This window comes from Oncorhynchus keta, chromosome 34, assembly GCF_023373465.1.
Source record: "Oncorhynchus keta strain PuntledgeMale-10-30-2019 chromosome 34, Oket_V2, whole genome shotgun sequence".
NCBI lineage: Eukaryota > Metazoa > Chordata > Actinopteri > Salmoniformes > Salmonidae > Oncorhynchus > Oncorhynchus keta.
The window spans coordinates 26393150-26406462 of record NC_068454.1 but is presented as its reverse complement, the minus strand read 5'-3'; the positions used below and the strand labels follow the sequence as shown (position 1 = coordinate 26406462).

At 40.6% G+C, this 13313-nt stretch overlaps 1 protein-coding gene across 1 annotated transcript in view; it reads right to left on the bottom strand.

The window, feature by feature from the left end:
• Positions 1–13313, bottom strand: part of LOC118366639 (titin-like) — a 180290-nt gene that overhangs the window by 139144 nt on the left and 27833 nt on the right. Inside the window, exon 36 of the mRNA XM_052493512.1 lies at positions 12654–12704. Within this exon, the coding sequence (XP_052349472.1) occupies positions 12654–12704 (51 nt within the window). The remainder of the gene's footprint in view (positions 1–12653; positions 12705–13313) is intronic.

The following is a 13313-nucleotide window of genomic DNA, read 5'->3' as shown; positions in this document are numbered from 1 at the left end:
GAAAATAATGAGGTAGCACTTTCTAAACTCTTCACTTGTTTTGTGTGTTCAGCTTGTAACATCTGCTTTTCCTCAGCTGTCAGTGCAGATTTCATAATGTCATCTTTACGAAGGAGAGCCTTTTCTGCCTCTGGCCTCTGCATGGTAAATTTAGTCTCTTTTGATAAGGTTTGTTTTGTCTCAGAAATTGAGGCTAGGATTGGTTTGAGCGATTCTTTTGTTACTGAAGATTGTAGAGCAGAGTCAGAAGATGGCACATCTGTGGTATGGCCCTCAGGAATCATCTGTTTTTCAGTTGACATAGCGGAATACAATATCTTAATGCCTTCTTTGACTTTGTAACTTTTTTCCTCCTGTGGCTTGGGAATTTCTTGCGATCGTTCTTTTAAAATTGACAGTTGGGATTCAACAAGATGACTACTGACAAGATGTTTTGGCTCGGAGGTTGGCTTTACTTTATCTGTCTTCCTTTCACCTGACATCTCTGTGCTTACACTCGCCAAGGTGGTTATCTCCTCGGAAGTGGCAGACATTAATTGTGAACGCTTCTCTTTTGAAGACTGCAGCTCTATGACTACTGGGCTTTGGATACGGTCACAGTGCTGCTCTGTGAGCTGTGGGCTATCCTGAACAGCAGATGTATGAAAGGGAGCCGTACGGTGTTGTTTTGTAGAAACTACTGAAACTTCAGGTGGACGAGTGACACCCACAGACACTCTCTCTTGTACCTCATGTGACTGCAGAACTGCAGCCTGGTGGGTGACCCTTTCTCTTTGGACCGTAGCTGCTGACATATCCAACTCTCTAAGGGTTTGTACTTGCTCACTGGAAACAACCTGGCTGTCCTCGGTGCCAATGGTGTACACCATCTGATGTCCTGCTTGATCTCTGGCCCTGGTCTCTCCGGGAAGGTTGACCTCGTACAAGCGGGTCTCTGTAGCTTGTTCAGCAGTCATGGATACTTTATAACCTTTTTGAACAACCATGGGTTCCTTACGCTGAGATACAGAGATAGGCTCTTTGAAAACAATTAGGTCAGCACTACAAGAGGCTTCCCCAGATGGGTTGGAAGCCTTACATGTATAGAGACCACTGTCCTGCTGTTGAATGCCCTTCATGTTGATGAAGCCAGAGCCATCTGGGTTGTTCACTATAATGCAGTACTTACCAGGCTGAATTTGACGAGCACTTTTATACCACTGTACATCTGGTATTGGATCACCAGTTACTTTATATTTAAAGTAAGCCTCACCTCCCTCTTGGCATTTTATAGGTTTGATTTGGCTAGTGAAATTTGGAGGTTGGACAGTGGCTTTGAACATTTTTTCCACCCATTGCTCAGCTGTAGTTGAAGCTCTCTTACTTACCTCCAGGTAAGTAGTACAGGTTGTCTGGCCAAATCTATTGCTAGCTGTACAAGTGTACTCGCCTTTATACTCTGTTTTTACCTCAGATATTATTAAAGTATACTCATCTTTTTCTTGAACCAATTTGTAAATTGATGAAGAAGTAATGACTTTCCCATTATGAAACCACTGAACAGTAGGCTTTGGAAGGCCAGATACTGTGATAGTAAATCTTGCTGACTCTCCAACATTGACAGCTGCTGGTGAGAGTTGGGTCAAAAATATAGGCTTTTCTTTTTTATCCTCTAAAGTACTAGAATAGTATTTAGACTCTGGCTGGAGTTCAAGTGTTTTGGATGTTTGAGGTAACTGAAGGCCAGTGGTGTAGGATTCTTGTTCTTCTTCCACTGTCGTCACAGTCGACCTAGAATATTCTGTGTAAAAAATAATTTGTAAGATTGAGATAAAATGTCCATTAAAGACAGGGTTATGTTGGTCAACTGTGTGTCCGCTGCAAAAGCTTAAAGGTTGACATAATCATTAGTTTACATAAAAAAACACCATACAATAAATACATCAGTATATAACTATTTTATTTATACATAAATAAACACTGTTAGAGACAAACTGAAGTGATTTCTGTACAAACAAATCATGAATTTTAATTACTCCCATTTCCAAATGAATACTCTGTCATACTTTTTTGAGATCAGTCAAATTGGTAAATCTTTTATAAGCCCCAAATATACAGTATTCATTAAGAATACAATTGCCTCAAACATACAGTGAAACACATATTTACAGCACATATAATGTATATAATGAACATATCCTTTTTAAAAATGTCATTTTACAGCCAACCCCAAGGCTTTATTTTGAATGGATGTACTTTGCCACTGTAGACCTAATGAAAAAATAAACTCTACAATAGTACATTCAATATTAGATTAAAATTGTGTTAGATATTGCATTTTTTTGTATACAATATATATATTTTTTAAATCATTAACCAAAATAACCTAAATATTATCAGAAACTCATTCACAAAGAAAATGTTTAAATTCTGCACATCACTTATTGTACAGCATCATGTTAAGATGGAACTATCATGGTTGCATTGATGATTGATCATTTTACATGCACTTCTTAAAGCTGGAACCCTTAATGGTGAAACTGCCACATCCGTTTGGGATATTACAACAACAACGTTACTGAAAACAACGCCCACTGTTTTTCCTGACATCAGTGCACGCGCGATAGACCAGCAGAATATGAACCGTAATTATTATTTTTACCACACTGCTTTACGCACCTCACCTCAATTTCGGCCACAAAATAAAAACTATAACAAAGGTGCTGGGGCGGACAGTCATGCTGTTTACCCTAATGTAAATTCCAACTTCAACACTCCACACTGGGAATTGGATCCCCAGTTCTCCATTGAGCATGCTTTTTCGTTCAGGAGTACGCTTGATCTGGGTCCGAGAAATCCCCACTGATCAATTAGATAAGTCCCAGAGTTGTTTCTATTTGTTATATTATGTATGACTATATATTCAATTATATGATTAATTTGAAATATTAAAACATTGGACATTTTGGGCCTAACACGAATGTCTTGATAACAATGTTTTGATTACACATGGGTGTTAAGTATTCATACGCGTTGTCACGTTAAATAAAACTATAAGCATTAACTTTGGTTCTACTATTTTGAAAAGCAAACATTCAACATTCAAACATACCAAACATGATTATATAACATGTATAATAATAAATAAGATCTACACCTAATTTCAGAAAACCTTTCGTGTGTATCTCAGAATAATTAACAAAAGCTACTTTTCGAACATACAATTGCTTAATTGAGTTCAACATCCACATGAAAACAAATTACATGAAGAGATTAGAACACTTTCAACAAAGCAGTTGTTTCAGTATATCCAGATTTATTTTGGATGAGACACTTGTACTCTCCAGCATCATTTTTAGTGACATTTGTTATGATCAAATTAAAATGTCCAGATGCTTTCTCTTGGATCATGTACCTAGTTTCTTTCACTGGATCCCCGTCTTTGTACCATTCAGCAGTGGGATGAGGTTTACCATTAACTAAACACTGGAGGACCACTGGAGTTCCCACTGCTGCAGTGACGTTTGTCAAAGGAACAATGCATTTTGGTGGAGTTTCAGTCATTTGAAACTGGAAACTACACAATTCCGACGACTTTCCTTTGAATTCTATTTTATCATCTTTGGCGGGCTCTGCGAAAACATCAAAATTTATACTGACATATTTCTCTCCCTGCTCGCTCATCTCATTGTCTGTCATGGCTACGAGTCTAACAGCCTTTTGTGATTCATCAGCTTCCTGCTCAAATTCAAATTCCAGCTCTATTTCTGATGCCTGCTCACCGTCAAACTCATTCCCAACAACCAAGTCAAACTTTTGAGGCTGAACTTTAGCACTACCAAGAGACACAGCTGTCAATTCTCTTCCTCTTGTTTTCCCTATAAAGCTTTTAGGATTCAACACAAGAAGAGATGCCCTGCAAAGAGTTTCCCCAACCACATTGATGGCCCTGCATGTGTATATTCCACTATCATGAGCGTTGGCTTTCCTGATCTTTAGGAAATGATTGTCTCCATCAGATGAGTACAAGTATTTCTTGTTATCGTGAGGGATCTTTTTGTTACCTTTAAACCATGATACTATGGGAGAGGGAATTCCCATCAGAGAACACTCAAACATTACTGTTGTATTTTCGGGGGTTTCCATATCACAAATTGGGTTGATGAAGCGTGGTGGCATTTCTGTAACCTCAAAAGCTATTTTCAAATCATCCCTTTCTTGCGTTACAAAGTCAACTCCACTCTCCTCGTACATACTCGGGAGAACATCGAGTGATATTATCATACTTTTATTGTCAGCGGTGTATTCTGGGACGGTAATTATCTTCACCTGTCTCTCAAACTCTTTAACCTCATTTTCATCCAGCTCCACCTCTAATAGAATCTCCTGAGGGGAGCAAGACCTCGATGAGTCATCATCTTCCTCAACATCAAACTCCATCACATGCTGGTGGGTGACTGCTGGTGGTGGGGGCATATATCTGGCCTCGTTGGATATAACTACAACTAGTGCAACGCTTTTTGCCTCTCCTACATAGTTAACAGCTTCGCAAATATATTCACCTTGATCAGCTTTCGTAATGTTTTGAATAAAAAGTGTGATATTGTCACCATCTCTATCCATTGTAATCCTTTCATCTGCAACAAGCTGGGTTTTGTTTCTAAACCACTTCACTTCAGGTGAAGGCAACCCAAATACCTCAGCGTAAAACGATAACGAATCTTGTTCAAAAACTCTCCTTTTGGTGAGAGGTTTGAGGAAAGCTGGAGGGATTCCCTGGACTTTTTCCTGTAGTCCTCCAAGGCCAAGGGCACGCTCTGAGAGGAAGATTCCTTCCTCTAAGCTAAATGCAGGTGGAGTTGTCTCAATGCCCTCATCATCAGGTGACCTCAAGAACTTAGCAGGAGAAAATAACCTCTCACTGAAGTTCGTAGATGTTCTTTTATGTTCAAGAGGAGAGAAGGCATACTCATTAGGGGTCATATAACCTGCTGGAGTTTCAGTTTCAGGAGTGTGGAAAGATTCGGGAGATTTCGGGAGCTGCGAAATTTCAGTTGAAGAAGCTGGCGTATAGAACCGCTCAATTTCTGTTAATTCCTCACTAAATGTGCTACCACACTCAATGGACATCTCCGACTCTGGTGATAGGGGTCTGCCCCACTCAGTTGGTGGGTTGTAGTAGTCATAAACAGCACTGAAGGTCACTGCCTCCTCTTCAAGTGAGGTCAAACCTGTAGCACCTTGACTGTCAGCCGTACTTAGATAAGCACTGTCTGGTTTAGCCTGTTGTGAACCTTGTGCAGCAAGATCATCTGTAAAACCATCTTCTTTGAACTTAATACTCACTGATTTTGAAACCTCTGAAGGCTCACCACTCTCAGCATCAGCATGTTCCTCGTTTTCCTCTGCAGTTTTTTCACTAACAATTTCACTACGTGCCCCACTAACACTGACAAATGCGCTACCCTTTGAGCGTTCAAAGAAAGACATATTTTCATTCATATGAGTCATGTCCTCGCGATCAGAAGACTCAGTGTCTAATCTCTGAACTTCTGGAGCAGCAAATGAGCCAGAGAATCTTTTTGGCTTTACAACCTCATAACCAACTGAAGCTGAAACATCATCTGGGATCTCCGACACTGGGACTTTCTCACAAGGAAGGAAGCTACTACCAGTACTAACAAATGCACTTTCACTGTCCTCTTTCCTACTTTCATCTATCACACCAGGTCCTATACATTCTGGAGAAGGGCTAGTCCTTACTGCCTTAGGTCTGACCAGTTTTGGTGACTCCTGCACCTCTGCTACACTTGAGAGGGGAACAAAGTGTTTTAGGTCATCATGGGTATCAATTACGCCAGCTTCCTCAACAGTTTCTCCTGAAATCATACAGATTTCCTTGTCTTCCTCCTGAGTAGTAGACATGGTCTGGCCATGCTCAGGGGCACTTTTTGGAGAGACTGTCTTCGCTTTGGTTGAAATTTGTGTATTACTACCTTCTAGTAAGACAACCTCTGGTCCACTTTTGGGGGAAATGGACCTTTCTCTCGAAATGTGTGTATAACTACCTTCTACTGATATAGTGTCTTGTTTGGCCTGCAGTGGAGTTCCTTCCACAACATTAGTTACCAATGACATATCATCCTGTTCGGGATGGATTGATACTTCTGGGATATCCTCAGGGAAATATGACTCTGTGGACTTTTTCACTTCATGAACAGTGGTATCTGACAATCCAGGTGCCTCTGACAACACAGGTGTCTCAAAGGCCTGCTTAATATGTGACGTTTCGACTACTGCAGCAGATGATTGCCGACCACACCCAGTAACAGTAGGTGCTTCTTTTGAAACACTTTGCTTTGGTTTAGTTACTTTTGGAACAGTCTTGTTAAGGCTGTGAGCACCTAAAGTTCTGTCCAAAGTCATCATCAATGCCTGGTCAGTAATATCACCAGTATCACTCAGAGGGGACTGCCTCAAATCTTCTGAATTTCCAGATAGTATATATTGTTCCCATTCACCAGCCATGGCTGCTTCTACCTCAGAAGATCCAGCAATAGCAACAGCTGGTTGGAAGTACACATCAGAACTGCTTTCAACCTTACTGGTTTGGTCTTCTGAAGTGCTTATGTTCTCAGATTGACTGACTACCTTAGCGGCATCACTCGGATCATAGGAGAATGTGAATTTGTGTTTCATTGGATGGGAACTGCCATCGTCCTCAGACATCTCTGTGTCTTTTTCAATCATTTCGAATGGGACTGGTGTTGGAGCAGTGATCCTGATCTCGACATTAGAAGTAGAATATTGTGAGTCTGAAGCACGAGGTCTGTACAAGACAGCCTGAGGCACCTGTAGAAAGGATTTCTCATCCGTTTCAACGTCTATGTATGATTCAAGTTCCTCGTCAATCATTTGGTCAACATCTTCTTCACTCATTTCATAATCTGTTGTCACTTTCACTTTATGCGAGGCCACCGGCGACAGTGATTTTCTTAATTGCTCACTCTCAGTAACTTCAAGTGTGGCAGAGGAGGTTGACTTTCCAAATGTATTAGTGATAACACAACTAAATGTCCCCTCATGGTATATAGTCGGATAGTAGATGGTTAATGTGGTTTCATTCAATTTGATGAGAACATCAAAGTCTGGGTTTTGACTGATTGGATGGTCATCTTTGAGCCAAGTGACAGTTGGTTGAGGTTCTCCCCGGAAACGACATTTAAAGTCTGTCATCTCTCCCCTCTTTACTTTCATGGATGAGATTTCTCTCACAAAGATAGGTAGTGATGTTTTCGGTGAAGTCTTATCAAATTCCTTTGTCCTCTGATGCATGTCCATTTGGTGAAGGTCATCTTTTGATAGCATTTCTATGTGTTCTTCTTTCCTCTCTGTGGTCCTCATAGACACTTTTTCTTTTTCATCAGGTCTTAAGTCGGATTCCCAATTGGAAGGCCCTTCTGCACCAACTTCGGCTTGAGAACCATGCTGACCAACGTGATGTTCTCTCAAAGGTGAACGGCCTCTCCTAGGTGAGGCTTCTCTACCAGGTGAGGCTTCTTTCACAGGTGATCGAACTCTGCCAAGTGAGCGTTCTCTGCCAGGGGAGGGCTCTCTACCAGGTGAGGGTTCTCTCCCTGGTGAGGACCCTCTAACTGGTGAGGACCCTCTCACCGGTGAGTGAAACCCAAGTGACATTTGATGAAACTTCTCTATATGATGAGAAACAGGTTCATAAGAAGGACCGTCATTGGCATCATCTCCACTGGCATAAGTTCTCTGACGATGGTGTTGTGAAAGTTCAGCCATAGCCCAATCCTCTTGAGAGACAAGCTCACCAATTCGATGTTGTCTCATAGGTGAGGATTCTTTCACAGGAGAGCGCTCTTTAATTGGAGAGCGTTCTTTCACAGGCAAGCGTTCTCTCACAGGTGAGGACCCAAATGACATTGTATGAGACTTCTCATTCTGATAAGAGGCTGGTTCAAAAAAGGAACTTTCATGCTGACCAATGTGATGTTGTCTCATAGGGGAGGGTTCTCTCACAGGTGAGCGTTCTTTCACAGGTTCAATAGAGTGTCCTGCATCGGGTCCACTGGCATCAGTTTTCTTTGGGTGTTGTGAATGTTCAGCCAAAGCCCAGTTAGACTCTAATTCAACAGCTTCTTCTTGTTCGGTGAGAACGTCTTCTTGCCATTTTAAGATGCGCTGAGCCAAAGCTTCCTCTTCGCTCACAAAATACTCACTTTCGGTCTGCAACCTTGTTTCATCAATAACAGTTTGTGGAGGAGGGGGCCACTGGAAACTTTCATCTTTGAAATCATGGATATCCTTACTCTGGGACTTTTCCTTTGCTGTCCTTTCTGGCGAAGATCTTCTTTCATATCTGTAGTCATGAGGGGCAGGCTCACTCAGGAACATTTCCTTTGTCATCTTTTCTGGAGAAGGCCTTTTTGGGCCTTCATGGGCTGTACCATCACGGAGAAGCATGTCCTTTGTTGTATTTTCTGCAGAAGACTTTATACTTACATCTCTGTACTCATGAGGTGAGGTGCTGTCATATCTATATTCAGGAGCAATATCCTTCTCAGTAAGGACATGTTTGTTTACTGTCTTTTCTTGTGTGGACCTTCTCTCATCTCTGAAATCATGAGGGACATCCTCAGTCAGGAATTTTTCATAGTCTGTCTTTTCCAGGGAAGGCTTTCTTCTTCTCGCTGAATCTGCCTCAGAGTGAGTGGTTGATCCAAGAGCGGTGCCCTCAGCAGCCATTTTTGATTCAGACCTTTTTCTAGCAACATAGTGTGAGTAATCCGCACCAACCCAATCAGAATCCAAGTCAACAGCTTTCTCCTGCTCAGTCAAAACATCTTGCTGCCATTTCATGATTCGATGTGCCAGAGCCTCCTCCTCACTCCCAAACTTTTCACTTTCGCTCTTTAATTCATAAATATTTTCCCGGGATAAATGGAGATCTTCACAGGATAAGTGAAGTCCTTCCTGGGATACATGGTGCTCTTCTCGTGTTTTCTTTTCACTGGCACGCCTCTCTCTTGGGGAATGGGGCAAATTCTGTTCACTGTCACTCTTCAACCCATAAATATTCTCCTGGGATAAATGGTGCTCTTCTCCTTTTTTGTTCACACTGGTACGTCTCTCTCTTGGGGAACGGGGCAATTTCTGTTCACTTTCACTCTTCAATCCAGAAATATTTTCCTGGGATAAGCGGAGCTCTTCCCGTGATAAGTGGTGGCGCTCTTCTCGGGATGAAAGGTACTCTTCTCGGGTTTTCTCAATGGTACGTCGGTCTGTTGTTTGGGAACTGGACAAATTCTGTTCACTGTCACTCTTCAATCCATAAATATTATCCTGAGATAAAAGGTGCTCTTCTCCGGTTTTGTTAACACTGGCACTCCTTGTTTGGGAAAGGGGAAAATTCTGGAAAGGGACAACATTTTCCAGGGATAAATGGTGCTCTTCCCAAGTTTTTTCCAAACTACTCTCTGCATGACTCTCTTTTGGAGAACAGGGCAAATGCTGGGAAGTGAATGCCTCAGTTTCTGCTGCAGTTTTTCTCCCTTGCTCCTCACCATAAATATTGGCATGCCTCTCTTTTGTCAAATTAATATTTTCTTGGAGTATGTGGAGCTCTTCCATTGTTAAGTGGGCATCTTCCCGGGATACATGGTGCTCTTCTTGTGTTTTCTCACTGGCATTCTTCTCTTTGGTTTGGGAAAGGGACACATTCTGTTCAGTTCCACTCTTCAATCCATAAACATTTTCCTGGGATATATGATGCTCTTCCCAATGCTTCTCCTCGCTGACAGTTTCTATTGCTGTTTTTGTCTCTACCTCCTCCCCAAAAATATGCATTTCAGATCGCATGTATGGCGAATCCCTTGCCGTCGAATGGTCTGTTTCATTCTCAAACTGTTCCTCTTGGTCCATCTGCATTCCCTTTTGCCATTTTCTAATCCTCAAGGCTAAAAGTTTATCTTCACATTCACTTTCAATGTTCTCATAGCGGTTTTCCGCAGAGCTGGGTGGATGTTCAAATTGTTCTGTGCTCTTTACAGTATCCTCTTGTGTAATAATCGTCTCACTGGAAAGTATTTCCTTCAGTGGTTTGATTGGGCTGGATCTAGAAAAGTTATCCAATGCAGCAATGTTTGGAGATCTCCGTGCAGCAATGTGTGGAGATCTCCCCTCCATCTTTGTCTTTAGGTCTTCAGAAAACCGACTTTGATTTCCTAAATATTCCTCACCTTGATTTCCTATGTAGTGTGCACCTTGATTTTCTAAATCCTCAACTATCTTTTGTTCGAATCTGACCTCATGTTGAGGTTCCCCTGGAGTAAGGGCCTTTTCATCCATATGTGTTTCAAAGTCCTTTTCTTTTCCTGCCGCTGGTAGTTCACTTTTCAACATTTGAATGGCCCTAGACCGAGACTGAGGTTCAAATGAATGCCTCACATGGGGCTGTGTCGACGTAGCACTATGTGTGGGAATTATGTCATATCTACCATAGAATTCTGCAGAAACTTTATCATTTCTATTGTATCTTTCAAAAGGTCGAGCATGCTGTAAATCTCCAGGTAAGGAGGCAGGTTTCTTGACCCTTAATCGATCAACATAATCTGCATAGCTAGATTCACTTGCGTTTGACTCCAAGTCAAACTCTGATGATGACATTGTGGACATAGAGAGCCTCTTTTTTTGTTTGACTGCATTTTGTAACAGGCCAAGCTTTACTTTTACTTCTCCATGTAGGCTTTCTGTGTCACTAAATCTATCGCTGTATCTGTCACTGCACCTGTCACTGAATTTGTCGCTGAATCTGCCAGTGTGTCTGTCACAGTAGATGTCACTGTGTCTGTCGTTAAACCTTTCAGACCTACTAACCCTTTCTCCACCAAACATAGACGGTGGAGAGCGGGCTCTTTCAGATGCGGTTTCATTCAGATTACTTTCTTTACTTTTCCCTCTTGTTGGTGATAAGCTTCTGAAGAACAAGGTGCGAACCGGTGCATCCTTAGATCTAGATCTGCCCCTCGGTTTGGACTTTTTATCAAATGGAGATCCAACGCATCTCAGGTCAACCCTGAACTTTTTCTCTTTTTTTTGATCAACCAACGAATCTAAGCTTCCATGAGGTCTAGTTGACCGTCTAACATGGCTTAGATAATTGGCATCTTGTTCTTCCCTCATTGACACCAGAAGTGATGCTATGGACTCTGCAGACCCCTCTGTGTTAATAGCCATTACTTTGTAACTGCCGGAGTCTTTGTCTTTGATACTATCAATGAATAAACTAGTAGCGTGTATGTGCATAGTGCTCTCTGTACGTATTCTCCGACGACGTTCTTTCTGAATCGGTCTATTGTTATGAAACCATAATATGGTTGGGATCGGGAAAGCTACCAATCTGCATCTTAATGCAGCAGGTTCTCCTTCAAGAACATTCTGGAATTTCAGCTTTTTTATAAAAAATGGCTTAATGTTATCAGCCCCATTCCATTTGATGAATGAATTGTTTGTTTGATCCAAGTCCTCCGTGTCTGAAACAGCTCTGCGAATCTGTCCTCTGTTCTCCCAGGATTCAGTCCTTTTATTATAAAACAACTCTGAAAAAAAGAAAAATAAACTTTCAATAAAATTCCTTCTGGGTAAAAAAAAAAGATAATAAAATTCAAATTTTTTAAATGAATATTAATGAAAATATTAAGTACATGCAGCAAGTCACATAGCCATAAAAAAAACAATTTCACTCACCATATTTGTTCGAATAAACGCAAGACTTGATTCTTTTTTAAAGATTCTGACACGAAAATTGCTGGATGTTTTGTTCCTTCTTCTGTGGGCATTTCTTCAAAACATAAATTTCTTAAAAAGCATAATAATTTCCAAAATAACCTGCTCTGCTTTTTAAAAAATAAGCTTGCTTTTGCTTTACTTAGTGTATTCTTAAGCTAAATATTCCTTACCTGACTTGCAGAATGAATAAACGCCCTTTCTAATCCTTTGAATGAGGGTAAATTATTAAAAAATATTTAATGAGAAACATGACTCTCCAATGATACAAATAAGTAAAACTTGTAAAGCAGCTCTAGAATTGTATGAGAAGGCGTTTATTCGAACTAATATAGTTTACAGGTATAATCATGTTATTTTAGAAGCAAACAATTAATCACATACCACTATCTGCAAGCCAGTCTAAGAAATATTTGCAAGTGGAGAGTTCCAAATGCAATACACTTTAAGAAGCAATTAAAAGATGTGGCTATTCCCATATCTTTTAAAGGATAATTTCCTGAGGTCTGGAAACTTTAAAAGATACACATCCTGCACCTTTTTTTGGGAATCCATTACAATCCACGAAGAACCCTCATGCGTAAAGGATAATATTGATAGATGCCAGAACTAATTTTTCTAAAACTTCTAAAAGCAAGCAGTTTTAATCGGTGCTTGCTGTACAAAAACCAATCACATAATACAAGGACATAACATTATTTGGATATTGAAGAATACATAAGATGAACATTTTGCATTCAAAACATTTTCTGCTTGCATGCAGTGTGAACATTCATAAATCACTTATCCATATGCTCAGGTACATGTCAACTAAGGGGTTGATGAAGTACATTTCAGTAATGAAGAGTGTAAATGAGTCTTACCTTTGGCTTCTTGCTCAATGGTTGCTTCAAACTCTTCCTTCATATGGGTTACTGTAAAGGAAATGAAGAGTTAGTGTGATTTAAAACGATAATCTTTGATGATGATTGGTACCAATTCCTTTCCATTTTGGCTTAATTTCACCCTCTCTGTATGTGAGAGCCTTGCTCTACAAACTTACAGATAAATGGTTGCCAATCAAATGAGATACTGAATTGATCCGTCTATCATTTTGAGATTGCTCATTTCAAGAAACAATTTTGGACTAAATGCTTAGCCCAGATGTAATTTCCTTGAAGGTATATCCTGCGGGACAAAAATGCTTTTCAGAGGTTATGCTAACAATTTGAACTCAAACCCTTTTAACTGATTACAATAATTTGAACGTTTCCACTTTGATGGTACAAACAAGGGTACAAAACAGTGGTACAAACAGGGGTATAAACAAACAAAGCAAAGTTTGACAGTCAGACACAAGTCCAAATAGGGAGAGGGTATAGGCTACAACATGCACATTCCACAGAGCTATCGCTGAGAGGGATGTCACAACCAAGGACAGCAAGGAGTGTGATAGATGAATGACAAAAGGAGAATGTACTACCTACTCAAGCTGCAAGGAGAGCAAGGAGTGTGATAGATGAATGACAAAAGGAGAATGTACT